The following is a 19,521-nucleotide window of genomic DNA, read 5'->3' on the forward strand; positions in this document are numbered from 1 at the left end:
ATACAAACCTTTTATGAGACTCGTGAAAAAAATCAACAAACAACACTAAATCCAACATACAAAACCATATACTGTGTATTGTACTGTCCATTTATAGTACATACAAATATACCTTTATTGTTTCATTGGGGACCCCTGGATCTGGAACTTTATCCAAGTACGTAGTCAAATCTTGGTCCACATGTTCGAACACCAGGGTCAGTTTTGTTTCTCTGTCTGTCCTTGAAACTGTACATACATCAAACAGCCTGTGATGGAAAGAGAAAAATAATGTCAAGGTCTAAAATTTCTATTACATAAGTCACTGTATAATTTATTGTTTGCCAAATAAAAAAAATATATATAGACAGGGTGGATAAAAATCAATGATTTTTTAAAAAAAATGTAATTTAAAAAAATCAGATTTTTTTTTATATATAATAATATGCTTTTTGAGGAAAAATCTATCTAAAGATAATTTTCCATTTAACATACATTATAATCCAATGGTTATTCGTCCTGAAATAAGGATTCATTTTCTTCTTCCAATAAAGTACACCTAAAAAGTTGATCAAATATGAATGATTAACCTATTAAACTGGAGAGAGAGTTTACCTCCCAATAATTTAATTAATTTCAATGATAACAGAATTTATGTTTACCTGATAAATTACTTTCTCCAACGGTGTGTCCGGTCCACGGCGTCATCCTTACTTGTGGGATATTCTCTTCCCCAACAGGAAATGGCAAAGAGCCCAGCAAAGCTGGTCACATGATCCCTCCTAGGCTCCGCCTACCCCAGTCATTCGACCGACGTTAAGGAGGAATATTTGCATAGGAGAAACCATATGTTACCGTGGTGACTGTAGTTAAAGAAAATAAATTATCAGACCTGATTAAAAAAACCAGGGCGGGCCGTGGACCGGACACACCGTTGGAGAAAGTAATTTATCAGGTAAACATAAATTCTGTTTTCTCCAACATAGGTGTGTCCGGTCCACGGCGTCATCCTTACTTGTGGGAACCAATACCAAAGCTTTAGGACACGGATGAAGGGAGGGAGCAAATCAGGTCACCTAAATGGAAGGCACCACGGCTTGCAAAACCTTTCTCCCAAAAATAGCCTCAGAAGAAGCAAAAGTATCAAATTTGTAAAATTTAGAAAAAGTGTGCAGTGAAGACCAAGTCGCTGCCTTACATATCTGATCAACAGAAGCCTCGTTCTTGAAGGCCCATGTGGAAGCCACAGCCCTAGTGGAGTGAGCTGTGATTCTTTCAGGAGGCTGCCGTCCGGCAGTCTCATAAGCCAATCGGATAATGCTTTTAATCCAGAAGGAGAGAGAGGTAGAAGTTGCTTTTTGACCTCTCCGTTTACCAGAATAAACAACAAACAAAGACAAAGTTTGTCTGAAATCCTTAGTAGCTGCTAAGTAAAATTTGAGAGCACGAACTACATCCAAGTTGTGCAACAAACGTTCCTTCTTTGAAACTGGATTAGGACACAAAGAAGGCACAACTATCTCCTGGTTAATGTTTTTGTTAGAAACAACTTTTGGAAGAAAACCAGGTTTAGTACGCAAAACCACCTTATCTGCATGGAACACCAGATAAGGAGAAGAACACTGCAGAGCAGATAATTCTGAAACTCTTCTGGCAGAAGAAATTGCAACCAAAAACAAAACTTTCCAAGATAATAACTTAATATCAACGGAATGTAAGGGTTCAAACGGAACCCCCTGAAGAACTGAAAGAACTAGGTTGAGACTCCAAGGAGGAGTCAAAATTTTGTAAACAGGCTTGATTCTAACCAGAGCCTGAACAAAGGCTAGAACATCTGGCACAGCTGCCAGCTTTTTGTGAAGTAACACAGACAAGGCAGAAATCTGTCCCATCAAGGAACTTGCAGATAATCCTTTTTCCAATCCTTCTCGAAGGAAGGATAGACTCTTAGGAATCTTAACCTTGTCCCAAGGGAATCCTGCAGATTCACACCAACAGATATACCAAATTATGTGGTAATTTTTCTGGTTACAGGCTTTCAGGCCTGAACAAGAGTATTAATAACAGAATCTGAGAACCCTCGCTTTGATAAGATCAAGCGTTCAATCTCCAAGCAGTCAGCTGGAGTGGGTCGAACGGACCTAGAACAAGAAGGTCTCGTCTCAAAGGTAGCTTCCATGGTGGAGCCGATGACATATTCACCAGATCTGCATACCAAGTCCTGCGTGGCCACGCAGGAGCTATCAAAATCGCCGACGCCCTCTCCTGATTGATCCTGGCTACCAGCCTGGGGATGAGAGGAAACGGCGGGAACACATAAGCTAGTTTGAAGGTCCAAGGTGCTACTAGTGCATCCACTAGAGCCGCCTTGGGATCCCTGGATCTGTACCCGTAGTAAGGAACTCTGAAGTTCTGACGAGAGGCCATCAGATCCATGTCTGGAATGCCCCACGGTTGAGTGACTTGGGCAAAGATTTCCGGATGGAGTTCCCACTCCCCGGGATGCAATGTCTGACGACTCAGAAAATCCGCTTCCCAATTTTCCACTCCTGGGATGTGGATAGCAGACAGGTGGCAGGAGTGAGACTCCGCCCATAGAATGATTTTGGTCACTTCTTCCATCGCTAGGGAACTCCTTGTTCCCCCCTGATGGTTGATGTATGAACTTGGCCCTCGCTAGCTGAGGCCAAGCTTTGAGAGCATTGAATATCGCTCTCAGTTCCAGAATATTTATCGGTAGAAGAGATTCTACCCGAGACCAAAGACCCTGAGCTTTCAGGGATCCCCAGACCGCGCCCCAGCCCATCAGACTGGCGTCGGTCGTGACAATGACCCACTCTGGTCTGCGGAAGGTCATCCCTTGTGACAGGTTGTCCAGGGACAGCCACCAACGGAATGAGTCTCTGGTCCTCTGATTTACTTGTATCTTCGGAGACAAGTCTGAATAGTCCCCATTCCACTGACTGAGCATGAACAGTTGTAATGGTCTTAGATGAATGCGCACAAAAGGAACTATGTCCATTGCCGCTACCATCAAACCTATCACTTCCATGCACTGCGCTATGGAAGGAAGAGGAACGGAATGAAGTATCCGACAAGAGTCTAGGAGTTTTGTTTTTCTGGCTTCTGTCAGAAAAATCCTCATTTCTAAGGAGTCTATTATAGTTCCCAAGAAGGGAACCCTCGTTGACGGAGATAGAGAACTCTTTTCCACGTTCACTTTCCATCCGTGAGATCTGAGAAAGGCCAGGACAATGTCCGTGTGAGCCTTTACTTGAGGAAGGGACGACGCTCGAATCAGAATGTCGTCCAAGTAAGGTACTACAGCAATGTCCCTTGGTCTTAGCACCGCCAGAAGGGACCCTAGTACCTATGAGAAAATCCTAGGAGCAGTGGCTAATCCGAAAGAAAACGCCACGAACTGGAAATGCTTGTCCAGGAATGCAAACCTTAGGAACCGATGATGTTCCTTGTGGATAGGAATATGTAGATACGCATCCTTGAAATCCACCTTGGTCATGAATTGACCTTCCTGGATGGAAGGAAGAAGTGTTCGAATGGTTTCCATCTTGAACGATGGAACCTTGAGAAACTTGTTCAAGATCTTGAGATCTAAGATTGGTCTGAACGTTCCCTCTTTTTTGGGAACTATGAACAGATTGGAGTAGAACCCCATCCCTTGTTCTCCTAATGGAACAGGATGAATCACTCCCATTTTTAGCAGGTCTTCTACCCAATGTAATAATGCCTGTCTTCTTATGTGGTCTGAAGACAACTGAGACCTGTGGAACCTCCCCCTTGGAGGAAGCCCCTTGAACTCCAGAGAATAACCTTGGGAGACTATTTCTAGCGCCCAAGGATCCAGAACATCTCTTGCCCCAGCCTGAGCGAAGAGAGAGAGTCTGCCCCCCACCAGATCCGGTCCCGGATCGGGGGCCCGCATTTCATGCTGTCTTGGGAGCAGTGGCAGGTTTCCTGGCCTGCTTTCCTTTGTTCCAGCCTTGCATAGGTCTCCAGGCTGGATTGGCTTGAGAAGTATTACCTTCCTGCTTAGAGGACGTAGCCCTTGGGGCTGATCCGTTTCTGCGAAAGGGACGAAACTTAGGTTTATTTTTGGTCTTGAAAAGACCTATCCTGAGGAAGGGCGTGGCCCTTGCCCCCAGTGATATCAGAGATAATCTCTTTCAAGTCAGGGCCAAAGAGTGTTTTCCCCTTGAAAGGAATGTCAAGCAATTTGTTCTTGGAAGACGCATCCGCTGCCCAAGATTTTAACCAAAGCGCTCTGCGCCACAATAGCAAACCCAGAATTTTTTCGCCGCTAACCTAGCCAATTGCAAGGTGGCGTCTAGGGTGAAAGAATTAGCCAATTTAAGAGCACGAATTCTGTCCATAATCTCCTCATAAGAAGAAGAATTACTAATAATCGCCTTTCCTAGCTCATCAAACTAGAAACACGCGGCTGCAGTGACAGGGACAATGCATGCAATTGGTTGTAGAAGGGAACCTTGCTGAACAAACATCTTTAGCAGACCTTCTAATTTTTTATCCATAGGATCTTGGAAAGCACAACTATCTTCTATGGGTATAGTGGCGCGCTTGTGTAGAGTAGAAACCGCCCCCTCGACCTTGGGGACTGTCTGCCATCAGTCCTTTCTGGGGTCGACTATAGGAAAACAATTTTATAAATATGGGGGGAGGTACTAAAGGTATACCGGGCCTGTCCCATTCTTTACTAACAATGTACGCCACCCGCTTGGATATAGGAAAAGCTTCGGGGGGCCCCGGGGCCTCTAAGAACTTTTCCATTTTACATAGTGGTTCTGGAATGACCAGAAAATCACAATCATCCAGATTGGATAACACCTCCTTAAGCAGAGCGCGGAGATGTTCCAACTTAAATTTAAAAGTAATCACATCAGGTTCAGCTTGTTGAGAAATGTTTCCTGAATCTGAAATTTCTCCTCCCTGGCCCCCTCAGACTGGTGTAGGGGCCCTTCAGAAACCATATCATCAGCGTTCTCATGCTCTACAGAATTTTCTAAAACAGAGCAGTCGCGCTTTCGCTGATAAGTGGGCATATTGGCTAAAATGTTTTTGATAGAATTATCCATTACAGCCGTTAAATGTTGCATAGTAAGGAGTATTGGCGCACTAGATGTACTAGGGGCCTCCTGTATGGGCAAGACTGGTGTAGACGAAGGAGGGGATGATGCAGTACCATGCTTACTCCCCTCACTTGAGGAATCATCTTGGGCATCATTTTTACTAAAAAAAATTTTATGACATAAAATACATATAGTTAAATGAGAAGGAACCTTGGTTTCCCCACAGTCAGAACACAATCTATCTGGTAGTTCAGACATGTTAAACAGGCATAAACTTGATAACAAAGCACAAAAAACGTTTTAAAATAAAACCGTTACTGTCACTTTAAATTTTAAACTAAACACACTTTATTACTGCAATTGCGAAAAAGTATGAAGGAATTGTTCAAAATTCACCAAAATTTCACCACAGTGTCTTAAAGCCTTAAAAGTATTGCACACCAAATTTGGAAGCTTTAACCCTTAAAATAACGGAACCGGAGCCGTTTTTATATTTAACCCCTTTACAGTCCCTGGAATCTGCTTTGCTGAGACCCAACCAAGCCCAAAGGGGAATACGATACCAAATGATGCCTTCAGAAAGACTTTTCTATGTATCAGAGCTCCACACACATGCAGCTGCATGCCATGCTGTCCTCAAAAACAAGTGCGCCATACCGGCGCGAAAATGAGGCTCTGACTATGATTAGGGAAAGCCCCTAAAGAATAAGTGTCAAAAACAGTGCCTGCCGATATAATCATATCAAAATACCCAGAATAAATGATTCCTCAAGGCTAAATATGTGTTAATAATGAATCGATTTAGCCCAGAAAAAGTCTACAGTCTTAATAAGCCCTTGTGAAGCCCTTATTTACTATCTTAATAAACATGGCTTACCGGATCCCATAGGGAAAATGACAGCTTCCAGCATTACATCGTCTTGTTAGAATGTGTCATACCTCAAGCAGTAAGAGACTGCACACTGTTCCCCCAACTGAAGTTAATTGCTCTCAACAGTCCTGTGTGGAACAGCCATGGATTTTAGTTACGGTGCTAAAATCATTTTCCTCATACAAACAGAAATCTTCATCTCTTTTCTGTTTCTGAGTAAATAGTACATACCAGCACTATTTTAAAATAACAAACTCTTGATTGAATAATAAAAACTACAGTTAAACACTAAAAAACTCTAAGCCATCTCCGTGGAGATGTTGCCTGTACAACGGCAAAGAGAATGACTGGGGTAGGCGGAGCCTAGGAGGGATCATGTGACCAGCTTTGCTGGGCTCTTTGCCATTTCCTGTTGGGGAAGAGAATATCCCACAAGTAAGGATGACGCCGTGGACCGGACACACCTATGTTGGAGAAATATCTATGTATTTCTAATGGTACATAACCAAATCAGAAATTGTCTGCTATAACTGGAAAATTAATCTGACGTAATTATTCTGAAAAGAGAAACCTTTATGCAGAAAAACAAAATTTAAATTGATTTAAATTGAGTCTTCTGACTAGTGATTTAAATTGTGATTTAAATCAAATCCACCCTGTAAATAGAGAAAATATCAACCACAATGTATATTTAGGATAGATACAACAATTACACTCAAGCCTTATTAAAAAATAATAAATAAGCACGCACACACACATAAACACACACACACAAAATATATTTTCATGATGTTAGTTTTTCAACTAACTGGTTAAACTGGACAGTAAAGTCAAAATTAAACTTTAATGATTCAGATAGCGAATGCAATTTTTAACAACTTTCCAATTCACTTCTGATATCAAATTTGCATCGTTCTCTTGGTACATTTTATTAAAGAGTAAAACTAGGTAGGCTCATAAGAGATCCGTAATTCAGGAGTGTGCACATGTCTTTAGTACTCTATGGCAGCAGTGTTTTGCAACATTATATAACAAAGCAACACATAATGTTGCAAAACACTGGTGCCAAAAGACATGTGCACACTACTGAGCCCTTTTGAGCCTAACCAGTTTTATTCTTCAATAAAAGATACGAAGAGAACGAAGAAAATTTGAAAAACATAGATTATGCTTACACATAATTTCCTTTCCTTCTGTATGAGGAGAGTCCATGGCTTCATTCCTTACTTGTGGGAAATACAGAACCTGGCCACCAGGAGGAGGCAGACACCCCAGCCAAAGGCTTAAATACCTCCCCACTTCCATCATATCCCAGTCATTATGCCAAGGGAACAAGGAACAGTAGGAGAAATATCAGGGTATAAAGGGTGCCAGAAGAACAAACAAAAATGTAGGTCCGTCCAATGGAGAACAAGGGCGGGGGCAGTGGACTCTCCTCATACAGAAGGAAAGGAAATTATCTGGTAAGCATGATTTATGCTTTCCTTCTTAATATGAGGAGAGTCTACAGCTTCATTCCTTACTTGTGGGAAACATATACCCAAGCTCTAGAGGACACTGAATGAAACGGGAGGGTAAAAATAGAGGCGGACTCTATACTGAGGGCACCACAGCCTGCAAAACCTTTCTCCCAAAAGCTGCTTCCACCGAAGCAAAAACGTCAAATTGTAAAATTTTGAAAAGGTATGTAAGGAAGACCAGGTAGCCGACCTACAAATCTGCTCCATAGGGGCCTCATTCTTAAAGGCCCAAGAGGAAGCCACAGCTCTAGTTGAATGAGCCTTAATCCTCTGAGGAGGCTTATGTCCCGCTGTCTCATATGCTAAGCGAATAATACTCCTCAACCAACGATCAGAAACGACCTTAGGAAGAAAACCTAATCCAGTACTTAGAACAGCCTTATCATCATGAAAAATTAGGTAATAAAGTTCACATCGCAAGGCAGTCATCTCAGAGCTTCTGCGTGTCGAAGCAATAGCCAGTAGAAAAAGAACCTTCCAAGACAGTAATTTAATGTCAACCATATGCATAGGCTCAATGGAGCCTTCTGCAAAACTTTAAGAACTAGATTTAAACTCCAAGGAGAAGCGTTAGATCTAAACACAGGTCTGATTCTATCCAGAGCCTGAACCAAAGTCTGAACCTCAGGAAGCTCAGCGAGCCTCTTGTGCAATAAAACAGATAGGGACAAAATCTATCCCTTTAGGGAACTAGCAGAAGGCCCTTATCTAGACCATCCTGGAGAAAGGAAAGAATCCTGGAAACCCTGACCTTATGCCAGGGGAATCCACGCTCTTCACACCAGAATAAATAGGTCCTACAGACCTTATGATAGATGCGACGAGTGACCGGCTATTGAGCTTGAATGAGTATCAATCATTCTCTCAGAAAAGCCTCTATTCGCTAGGACTAAGCTTTCAATCTCCAAGCAGTCAGCCTCAGAGAATCAAGATTTTGATGAACAAAGGGACCCTGTTCCAGCAGATCCCTGTAACTTCCATGGAGAGATGAAGACATCCCCACCAGGTCCACAAACCAAATTCTTTGCGGCCACAATGGAGCAATTAGTATTGCCGAAGCTTGCTCCTGCTTGATGTGAGCCACTACACGAGGGAGAAGTGGTAACGGTGGAAAAAACATAAATTATGCTTACCTGATAATTTCATTTTTATTTGTGGGAGAAGAGTCCACTGCTTCATTCATTACTTGTGGGAATTAAGAACCTGGCCACCAGAAGGAGGCAAAGACACTCCAACCCAAAGCTTAAATACCTCCCCCACTCCCCTCATCCCCCAGTCATTCTGCCAAGGGAACAATGAGCAGGAGAAATATCAGGGTATAAATGGTGCCAGAAGAATAACATTAAATTTAGGTCCGCCCACCAGAGCAAACAGGCGGGAGAAGTGGACTCTCCTCCCACAGAAATTAAATTATCAGGTAAGAGTCCACTGCTTCATTCATTACTTGTGGGAACAAATACCCAAGCTCCAGAGGACACTGAATGAAAAAAAAAAACGGGAGGGTAAAAAGGGAGGTGGACCATATACTGAGGGCACCACAGTCTGCAGAACCTTTCTCCCAAACACAGCTTCCGCCGAAGCAAAAACATCAAATTTGTAAAAGTATGTAAGGAAGACCAAGTAGACGCCTTACAAATCTGTCCCTTTAAGGAACTAGCGGCAAGGCACTTATCCAAATCATCTTGAAGAAAGACCAGAATCCTGGATACCCTAATCTTATGCCAGGGATATCCATGTTCCCCACACCAGGATAAATAAGTCCTCCACACCTTATTATAGATGCGACGAGTGACCATTTTTTTAGCCTGAATGAGAGTGTCAATCACTCTCTCCGAGAACCCATTCTTGGCCAAGACTAGGCGTTCAATCTGCACGCAGTCAGCCTCAGAGAATCGAGAATTTGGTGGAGAAAAGAACCATGCACTAGCAGATCCCCTCAACAGGGTAACCTCCATGGAGGAGATGACGACATCCCCACCAGATCCACAAACCCCGTCCTCCGTGGCCACAACGAAGCAATCAGAATGGTTTAAGTCTGCTCCTGTTTGATGAGGGCCACTACTCGAGGGAGAAGTGTCAACGGTGGAAATATGTAAATTTGATTGAACTCCCAATGGACCACCAAGGCATCTATCAGTTCTGCCTGGGGATCCCTGGACCACGACCCGTATCTGGGTAGCTTGAAGTTGAGTCTGGACACCATGAGGTCTATCTCTGGGGTCCCCCATCTGTTGCAGATCTCCGTAAACACTTTGGGATGGAGAGACCATTCCCCCGGATGAATAGATTGTCTGCTGAAAAAATCTGCTTACCAGTTCCTGGAATGTGGATTGCTGAGAGCAAACAGTTGTGGGTCTCTGCCCATTCCAGAATCCGAGATACTTCCCCCATGGCAAGGGAGCTTCTCGTTCCTCCTGATGGTTTATGTAAGCCACCGAGGAAATGTTGTCTGACTGGAATCTGATGAATCGGATGACCCCAGGGGGGGTACAAGCCCTCAGAGCGTCGAATAACGCTCAAAGTTCCAGAATATTTATCGGTAGAGTTGACTCCTCTCGAGTCCACCTGCCCTGTGCCTGTCTGGCACCCCAAACAGTTCCCCTTCCTTATAGACTTGCGTCCGTGGTCAAAATCTCCCAGGATAGCCTCAATAAGGATGTCCCCTGGGACATCTGTCCTGGACGAATCCACCAAGAGAGAGAGTCTCTCACTCTGTTGTCCAGAGATATCTGTTGAGATCGATCTGAGTGATTGCCTGTCCATAATCTCAATATGTATAACTGAAGAGATCTGAGATGGAACCTGGCGAATGGAATTACATCTATGCTGGATACCATGAGCCCAATCACCTCCATACACCTGGCCACAGATGGCCTTAAGGAGGACTGAAGGGCAAGACAGCTGGATGCAATCTTCACACATCTCTTTTCTGTTAAGAATATATTCATGGATATGGAATCTATTATCGTACCCAGGAACTCCACACTGTTGCTGGGTACCAAAGAACTCTTTCCCTCGTTTATCTTCCATCCGTGGGAGCGAAGGATAAGAAGAGCCCTCAAGTGGTCCTCGGCAAGACTGCAGGATGGAGCCTGGACCAGAATATCGTTTAAGTAAGGAGCCACAGCAATACCTCTTGGGGCATACGCCAGACCAAAAGGTAGGGCCACAAACTAGAAGTGTTGGTCCAGAAAAGCGAATCTTAGGAACCTGACATGGTCCTTGTGTATGGGCACCTGAAAGTAAGCATCCTTCAGGTCTGTTGTCGTCATAAATTGCCCCTCTTGAACTAGGGGCAGAATTGACCTGATCGTCTCCATTTTGAACGATGGGACTGACAGGAACTTGTTGAGGCACTTTAGGTCCAGAATTGGGCGGAACATGCCCTCCTTCTTTGGGACCACAAAAAGGTTTGAATAGTACCCTAGACCACTTTCTGCTAGAGGTACTGGAACGATTACGCAAAGGGACAAGAGATCTCTCACGCACTCTAGAAAGGCATCTCTCATCTCTGGTATTGAGGATAGGTTTGACAGGAGGAATCTGCCCCTGGGGGATGAGTCTTAAACCCTATCCTGTAACCCTGGGTAATAACCTCCAGAACCCAAGGATTATGTATATCTCTTATCCAAGCCTCTGCGAACAAAGATAGTCTGCCCCCTACGCGATCCAGAGATAGAACGGGGGCCACCCCTTCATGCCGACTTTGTCTTGGCGGGCTTCTTGTTCTGCTTGGACTTGTTCCAAGATTCAGTTGGCTTCCAAGATCCCTTGGACTGTTCGACCTTCGCAGCAGGCTGCTGGCGCTGAGACTTGTCCGAATGAAAGGGACGAAAAGTAGAGCCCTTAGGCTTATTCTTCTTATCCTGCGGGAGAAAAGCACCCTTGCCTTCCGTGACCGTGGATATTATAGAGCCCAGACCTAGACCAAAAAGGACCGACCACGACTTTACCCACAACGCCCTACGGGCTAGACCAGAGAAACCTTATGTTTTGGCATTCAGGCGAATGATCTGCATGTTTGCATCACAAATAAAAGAATTAGCTACCCTTAAGGTCTTAATCTTTTCCTGTATCTCTTCGAGTGGAGTCTCCACCTCGACCATAGCAGACAGTGCGTCACACCAGTAGGTAGTCGCTCCTGCCACCACAGCGATTGCAGCTGCAGCTTGGAAAACCCACCCCATAAGTTGAAACATCTTTCTCAACATGGACTCTAGCTTTTTATCCATGGGCTCCTTGAACGATGAACTATCCTCAAGGGGAATAGTCGTACGTTTAGCGAGCATGGCGATAGCTCCATCCACCTTAGGAATGCCCCCCCCCCCATAGCTCGAGCTGAGAGTCCGGAACGGGGAACAAATTCTTAAAAGAGGTATAAAGAGAAAAGGACGAGCCCAGTTTCTAACATTCCTTCCTAATAATAGTAGCCATCTTCACGGGCACTGGGAAGGCCTGAGACACCACCCTATCCTCCGAAACGCTATCTAGTTTAGGGATCAAAGGTTCCTCCAGAAGTTTCTGTTCCGGGACTTCCAACGTAGCAAGCACTTCTTTCGGTAAAAAGCGCAAATGCTTCATTTTTAATTTTTTTTTATAATTTTTATTGAGGTTGAGTATGTAACATGACAGACAGGCAATACTTCCAGAGGCATAAAATAAAAAAATAAAAATACAAACAAAAAAAAAAGGAAAATGAAAAATTAGTCGTATTGATGAGAATATACAATCATAACTGTTACATCACAGATACATTTAAATAAGCAAAGGATAAACCTCACATTTTCTAGTTTTTTATGCCAGCAGACTAGTGTCATATTGTGCAAACAAGAGAACAAAACTATTAATACTGAAACAGTTTTCGGTAAGAATATATATTATGAAATGGGTAAACCTGCAGAAAGTACCTATAATTAGAGTTTGTCAAGTAACTAAAATTCATATAAAGGAGGTGTGTCCAACATATATATGTATAATGTACACATCAATATACACATTGTTTTAGGCACGAGCAGGCTATAACATTTTTTAGACCTAGTTAAACTGTATGTTATAAGGCTCTTTCGTATCCATATCTTTATAGAAATCCTGAAACTTAAGTAATGGAGCCTTGATATATATGAAATATCTAATATGGATATAATTGAGCGAAACAGCATATAAAAGTTGCTAATTAAAACAATGGCTATTGAGTAAACTGGTTTCGGGAGCAAATCGAAAACAGAAGCATTTGCTATTTGGAATATTAATTACAAAACTCATGGTCTTATGCGAAAAAAGAAAAAATTTGTATGACTTAGGCCTCATTGGTAGGCTTATATACATATCAATACAAAATAGAATTCAGAATTACTCGCAGTCTTGTAAGATTTATTTAGTATGATTTTTAAATTAGTTGCGGTCATTTTGAGGGAAACCGCACTCTGCGAATCCGAGTAGAAATTGTCAATACTCAGAAACATATACAAAAAAGGGGGGTTGGTGTCCGGGACATAGGCCAGCTTAAAAATACTTTGATAAAACACAATGATGAAATAAGTCGCCTTAGGAGCATTATGGCTCAAGTAAAGAGAGGGAACTGTCAAATAATAGGTTAACTAACCTTTATTAGGTATAGAACTATGAAGGATATAAGTAGAGTCCATGAATATTGACTGTTAAACATACATAATATATAATATATTTAATAAATATATATGAGCGTGAGTCCGGACATAAATTTAGTAGAAGTTCCTTGCTCTTACATAGAATGGACTATTAATGCGTAGGTATGGACAAATAATTATACCGTTTTCCATAATTATTGTTTAACTGAGAGAAATATGTTAGTAATATACCAGAACCTCAGATATATGGTGCTTTACCCTTGCAAAAAAACAGAATTTATGCTTACCTGATAAATTACTTTCTCTTACGGTGTATCCAGTCCACGGATTCATCCTTACTTATGGGATATTCTCATTCCCTACAGGAAGTGGCAAAGAGAGCTCACAGCAGAGCTGTCCATATAGCTCCCCCCCCCCCAGTCATTCGACCGACGGTTAGGAGAAAAAGGAGAAACCATAGGGTGCAGTGGTGACTGTAGTTTTACAAAGATAAATTTGAACCTGACTTAATTGCCAGGGCGGGCCGTGGACTGGATACACCGTAAGAGAAAGTAATTTATCAGGTAAGCATAAATTCTGTTTTCTCTCGGCTAGATTTAGAGTTCGGCAGGCCAAAGGGGTGCATTAGCTACGCTGGCTTCCATGATTCCAAAAGGGTATTCAATTTTTAACAACGTTTCAATTTATTTTTATCATCAAACTTGCTTTAATCTCTTGGTATTCCTTGTGGAAAGCTAAACCTAGGTAGGCTCATATGCTAATTTCTAAGCCGTTGAACTGCCTCTTATTCATTTTGACAGTTAGACACTGCTAGTTCATGTGTGTTATATAGATAACATTGTGCTCACTAGTGTAGTTATTTAAGAGTCAGCACTGATTGGCTAAACTGCATGTCTTTCAAAGAACATACTGCTAGATTTAGAGTTCTGCGGCCAAAGGGGTGCGTTAGCTACGCTGGCTTTTTTTCTCCCGCACCTTTTAAATACCGCTGGTATTTAGAGTTCACAGAAGGGCTGCGTTAGGCTCCAAAAAGGGAGCGTAGAGCATATTTACCGCCACTGCAACTCTCAATACCAGCGTTGCTTACGGACGCGGCCAGCTTCAAAAACGTGCTTGTGCACGATTCCTTTGAGCTGAAAAAAAACCTAACACCTGCAAAAAAGCAGCGTTCAGCTCCTAACGCAGCTACATTGTTTCCTATGGGGAAACACTTCCTAAGTCTGCACCTAACACCCTAACATGAACCCAGAGTCTAAACACCCCTAACCTTACACTTATTAACCCCTAATCTGCCGACCCCTGCATATTATTATTAACCCCTAATCTGCCGCTCCGTACACCGCCGCAACCTACATTATCACTATCTACCCCTAATCTGCTGCCCCTAACACCGCCGACCCCATATTATATTTATTAACCCCTAATCTGCCACCCCCAACGTCGCCTCCACCTACCTACAATAATTAACCCCTAATCTGCCGACCGGATCTCACCGCTACTATAATAAATGTATTAACCCCTAAAGCTAAGTCTAACCCTAACACTAACACCCCCCTAAGTTAAAACAGAATTTATGCTTACCTGATAAATTACTTTCTCCAACGGTGTGTCCGGTCCACGGCGTCATCCTTACTTGTGGGATATTCTCTTCCCCAACAGGAAATGGCAAAGAGCCCAGCAAAGCTGGTCACATGATCCCTCCTAGGCTCCGCCTTCCCCAGTCATTCGACCGACGTAAAGGAGGAATATGCATAGGAGAAATCATATGATACCGTGGTGACTGTAGTTAGAGAAAATAATTCATCAGACCTGATTAAAAAACCAGGGCGGGCCGTGGACCGGACACACCGTTGGAGAAAGTAATTTATCAGGTAAGCATAAATTCTGTTTTCTCCAACATAGGTGTGTCCGGTCCACGGCGTCATCCTTACTTGTGGGAACCAATACCAAAGCTTTAGGACACGGATGATGGGAGGGAGCAAATCAGGTCACCTAGATGGAAGGCACCACGGCTTGCAAAACCTTTCTCCCAAAAATAGCCTCAGAAGAAGCAAAAGTATCAAATTTGTAAAATTTGGTAAAAGTGTGCAGTGAAGACCAAGTCGCTGCCTTACATATCTGATCAACAGAAGCCTCGTTCTTGAAGGCCCATGTGGAAGCCACAGCCCTAGTGGAGTGAGCTGTGATTCTTTCAGGAGGCTGCCGTCCGGCAGTCTCATAAGCCAATCGGATGATGCTTTTAAGCCAAAAAGAGAGAGAGGTAGAAGTTGCTTTTTGACCTCTCCTTTTACCAGAATAAACAACAAACAAAGAAGATGTTTGTCTGAAATCCTTTGTAGCTTCTAAGTAGAACTTTAGAGCACGAACTACATCCAAATTGTGCAACAAACGTTCCTTCTTTGAAACTGGATTTGGACACAAAGAAGGCACGACTATCTCCTGGTTAATATTTTTGTTAGAAACAACTTTCGGAAGAAAACCAGGTTTAGTACGCAAAACCACCTTATCTGCATGGAACACCAGATATGGAGGAGAACACTGCAGAGCAGATAACTCTGAAACTCTTCTTGCAGAAGAAATTGCAACCAAAAACAAAACTTTCCAAGATAATAACTTGATATCAACGGAATGTAGGGGTTCAAACGGAACCCCCTGAAGAACTGAAAGAACTAAATTGAGACTCCAAGGAGGAGTCAAAGGTTTGTAAACAGGCTTGATTCTAACCAGAGCCTGAACAAAAGCTTGAACATCTGGCACAGCCGCCAGCTTTTTGTGAAGTAAAACAGATAAAGCAGAAATCTGTCCCTTCAAAGAACTTGCAGATAATCCTTTCTCCAAACCCTCTTGAAGAAAGGATAGAATCTTAGGAATTTTTATCTTGTTCCATGGGAATCCTTTAGATTCACACCAACAGATATATTTTTTCCATATTTTATGGTAGATTTTTCTAGTTACAGGCTTTCTAGCCTGAACAAGAGTATCAATGACAGAATCTGAGAACCCTCGCTTTGATAAAATCAAGCGTTCAATCTCCAAGCAGTCAGTTGGAGTGAGGCCAGATTCGAATGTTCGAACGGACCTTGAACAAGAAGGTCCTGTCTCAAAGGTAGCTTCCATGGTGGAGCCGATGACATATTCACCAGGTCTGCATACCAAGTCCTGCGTGGCCACGCAGGAGCTATCAAGATCACCGAAGCCCTCTCCTGATTGATCCTGGCTACCAGCCTGGGAATGAGAGGAAACGGTGGGAATACATAAGCTAGGTTGAAGGTCCAAGGTGCTACTAGTGCATCTACTAGAGTCGCCTTGGGATCCCTGGATCTGGACCCGTAGCAAGGAACCTTGAAGTTCTGACGAGACGCCATCAGATCCATGTCTGGAATGCCCCACAATTGAATTATTTGGGCAAAGATTTCCGGATGGAGTTCCCACTCCCCCGGATGAAATGTCTGACGACTCAGAAAATCCGCTTCCCAATTTTCCACTCCTGGGATGTGGATTGCAGACAAGTGGCAGGAGTGATTCTCCGCCCATTGAATTATTTTGGTCACTTCTTCCATCGCCAGGGAACTCCTTGTTCCCCCATGATGGTTGATATACGCAACAGTCGTCATGTTGTCTGATTGAAACCTTATGAATTTGGCCTTTGCTAGCTGAGGCCAAGCCTTGAGAGCATTGAATATCGCTCTCAGTTCCAGAATGTTTATCGGTAGAAGAGATTCTTCTCGAGACCAAAGACCCTGAGCTTTCAGGGGTTCCCAGACCGCGCCCCAGCCCACCAGACTGGCGTCGGTCGTGACAATGACCCACTCTGGTCTGCGGAAGCTCATCCCTTGTGACAGGTTGTCCAGGGTCAGCCACCAACGGAGTGAATCTCTGGTCCTCTGATCTACTTGTATCGTCGGAGACAAGTCTGTATAATCCCCATTCCACTGTCTGAGCATGCACAGTTGTAATGGTCTTAGATGAATTCGCGCAAAAGGAACTATGTCCATTGCCGCAACCATCAAACCTATTACTTCCATGCACTGCGCTATGGAAGGAAGAAGAACAGAATGAAGTACTTGACAAGAGCTTAGAAGTTTTGATTCTTGGGGCAGTGGCTAATCCGAATGGAAGTGCCACGAACTGGTAATGTTTGTCCAGAAAGGCGAACCTTAGGAACCGATGATGTTCCTTGTGGATAGGAATATGTAGATACGCATCCTTTAAATCCACCGTGGTCATGAATTGACCTTCCTGGATGGTAGGAAGAATTGTCCGAATGGTTTCCATTTTGAACGATGGAACCCTGAGAAATTTGTTTAGGATCTTGAGATCTAAGATTGGTCTGAATGTTCCCTCTTTTTTGGGAACTATGAACAGATTGGAGTAGAATCCCATCCCCTGTTCTCTTAATGGAACAGGATGAATCACTCCCATTTTTAACAGGTCTTCTACACAATGTAAGAATGCCTGTCTTTTTATGTGGTCTGAAGACAATTGAGACCTGTGGAACCTTCCCCTTGGGGGTAGCTCCTTGAATTCCAGAAGATAACATTGGGAGACTATTTCTAGCGCCCAAGGATCCAGAACATCTCTTGCCCAAGCCTGAGCGAAGAGAGAAAGTCTGCCCCCCACCAGATCCGGTCCCGGATCGGGGGCCAACATCTCATGCTGTCTTGGTAGCAGTGGCAGGTTTCTTAGCCTGCTTACCTTTGTTCCAGCCTTGGATAGGCCTCCAGGCTGGCTTGGTTTGAGAAGTATTACCCTCTTGCTTAGAGGATGTAGAACTTGAGGCTGGTCCATTTCTGCGAAAGGGACGAAAAACAGAATTTATGTTTACCTGATAAATTACTTTCTCCAACGGTGTGTCCGGTCCACGGCGTCATCCTTACTTGTGGGATATTCTCTTCCCCAACAGGAAATGGCAAAGAGCCCAGCAAAGCTGGTCACATGATCCCTCCTAGGCTCCGCCTTCCCCAGTCATTCGACCGACGTAAAGGAGGAATATTTGCATAGGAGAAATCATATGATACCGTGGTGACTGTAGTTAAAGAAAATAAATCATCAGACCTGATTAAAAAACCAGGGCGGGCCGTGGACCGGACACACCGTTGGAGAAAGTAATTTATCAGGTAAACATAAATTCTGTTTTCTCCAACATAGGTGTGTCCGGTCCACGGCGTCATCCTTACTTGTGGGAACCAATACCAAAGCTTTAGGACACGGATGATTGATGGGAGGGAGCAAATCAGGTCACCTAGATGGAAGGCACCACGGTTTGCAAAACCTTTCTCCCAAAAATAGCCTCAGAAGAAGCAAAAGTATCAAATTTGTAAAATTTGGTAAAAGTGTGCAGTGAAGACCAAGTCGCTGCCTTACATATCTGATCAACAGAAGCCTCGTTCTTAAAGGCCCATGTGGAAGCCACGGCCCTAGTGGAATGAGCTGTGATTCTTTCAGGAGGCTGCCGTCCGGCAGTCTCATAAGCCAATCTGATGATGCTTTTAAGCCAAAAAGATAGAGAGGTAGAAGTTGCTTTTTGACCTCTCCTTTTACCAGAATAAACAACAAACAAGGAAGATGTTTGTCTGAAATCCTTTGTAGCATCTAAATAGAATTTTAGAGCACGGACAACGTCCAAATTGTGTAACAAACGTTCCTTCTATGAAACTGGATTCGGACACAAAGAAGGTACAACTATCTCCTGGTTAATATTTTTGTTGGAAACAACCTTCGGAAGAAAACCAGGCTCAGTACGTAAAAACCACCTTATCTGCATGGACCAGATAGGGCGGAGAACACTGCAGAGCAGATAACTCAGAAACTCTTCTAGCAGAAGAAATTGCAACCTAAAACAAAACTTTCCAAGATAATAACTTAATATCTATGGAATGTAAGGGTTCAAACGGAACCCCTTGAAGAACTGAAAGAACTAGATTAAGACTCCAGGGAAGAGTCAAAGGTCTGTAAACAGGCTTGATTCTAACCAGAGCCAGAACAAACGCTTAAACGTCTGGCACAGCTGCCAGCCTTTTGTGAAGTAAAACAGATAAAGCAGAGATCTGTCCCTTCAGAGAACTCGCAGAAAATCCTTTCTCCAAACCTTCTTGTAGAAAGGAAAGAATCTTAGGAATTTTTATCTTGTTCCATGGGAATCCTTTAGATTCACACCAACAGATATATTTTTTCCATATATTATGGTAAATTATTCTAGTTACAGGCTTTCTAGCCTGAATAAGAGTATCTATTACAGAATCTGAAAACCCACGCTTTGATAAAATCAAGCGTTCAAACTCCAAGCAGTCAGTTGGAGGAAAACCAGATTCGGATGTTCGAATGGACCCTGAATAAGAAGGTCCTGTCTCAAAGGTAGCTTCCATGGTGGAGCCGATGACACATTCACCAGGTCTGCATACCAAGTCCTGCGTGGCCACACAGGAACTATCAAGGTCACC

The 19,521-nt window shown here is 43.3% G+C and overlaps 1 protein-coding gene across 2 annotated transcripts in view; it reads right to left on the reverse strand.

Annotated features, from left to right (window-relative positions):
* CDK6 (cyclin dependent kinase 6) overlaps positions 1 to 19,521 on the reverse strand; it is a 919,339-nt gene that overhangs the window by 689,506 nt on the left and 210,312 nt on the right. For both annotated transcript variants that reach the window (XM_053714045.1, XM_053714046.1), the window contains exon 3: positions 113 to 248. In XM_053714045.1, coding sequence (XP_053570020.1) covers positions 113 to 248 — 136 coding nt within the window. The remainder of the gene's footprint in view (positions 1 to 112; positions 249 to 19,521) is intronic.

This window comes from Bombina bombina, chromosome 5, assembly GCF_027579735.1.
Source record: "Bombina bombina isolate aBomBom1 chromosome 5, aBomBom1.pri, whole genome shotgun sequence".
Lineage (NCBI taxonomy): Eukaryota > Metazoa > Chordata > Amphibia > Anura > Bombinatoridae > Bombina > Bombina bombina.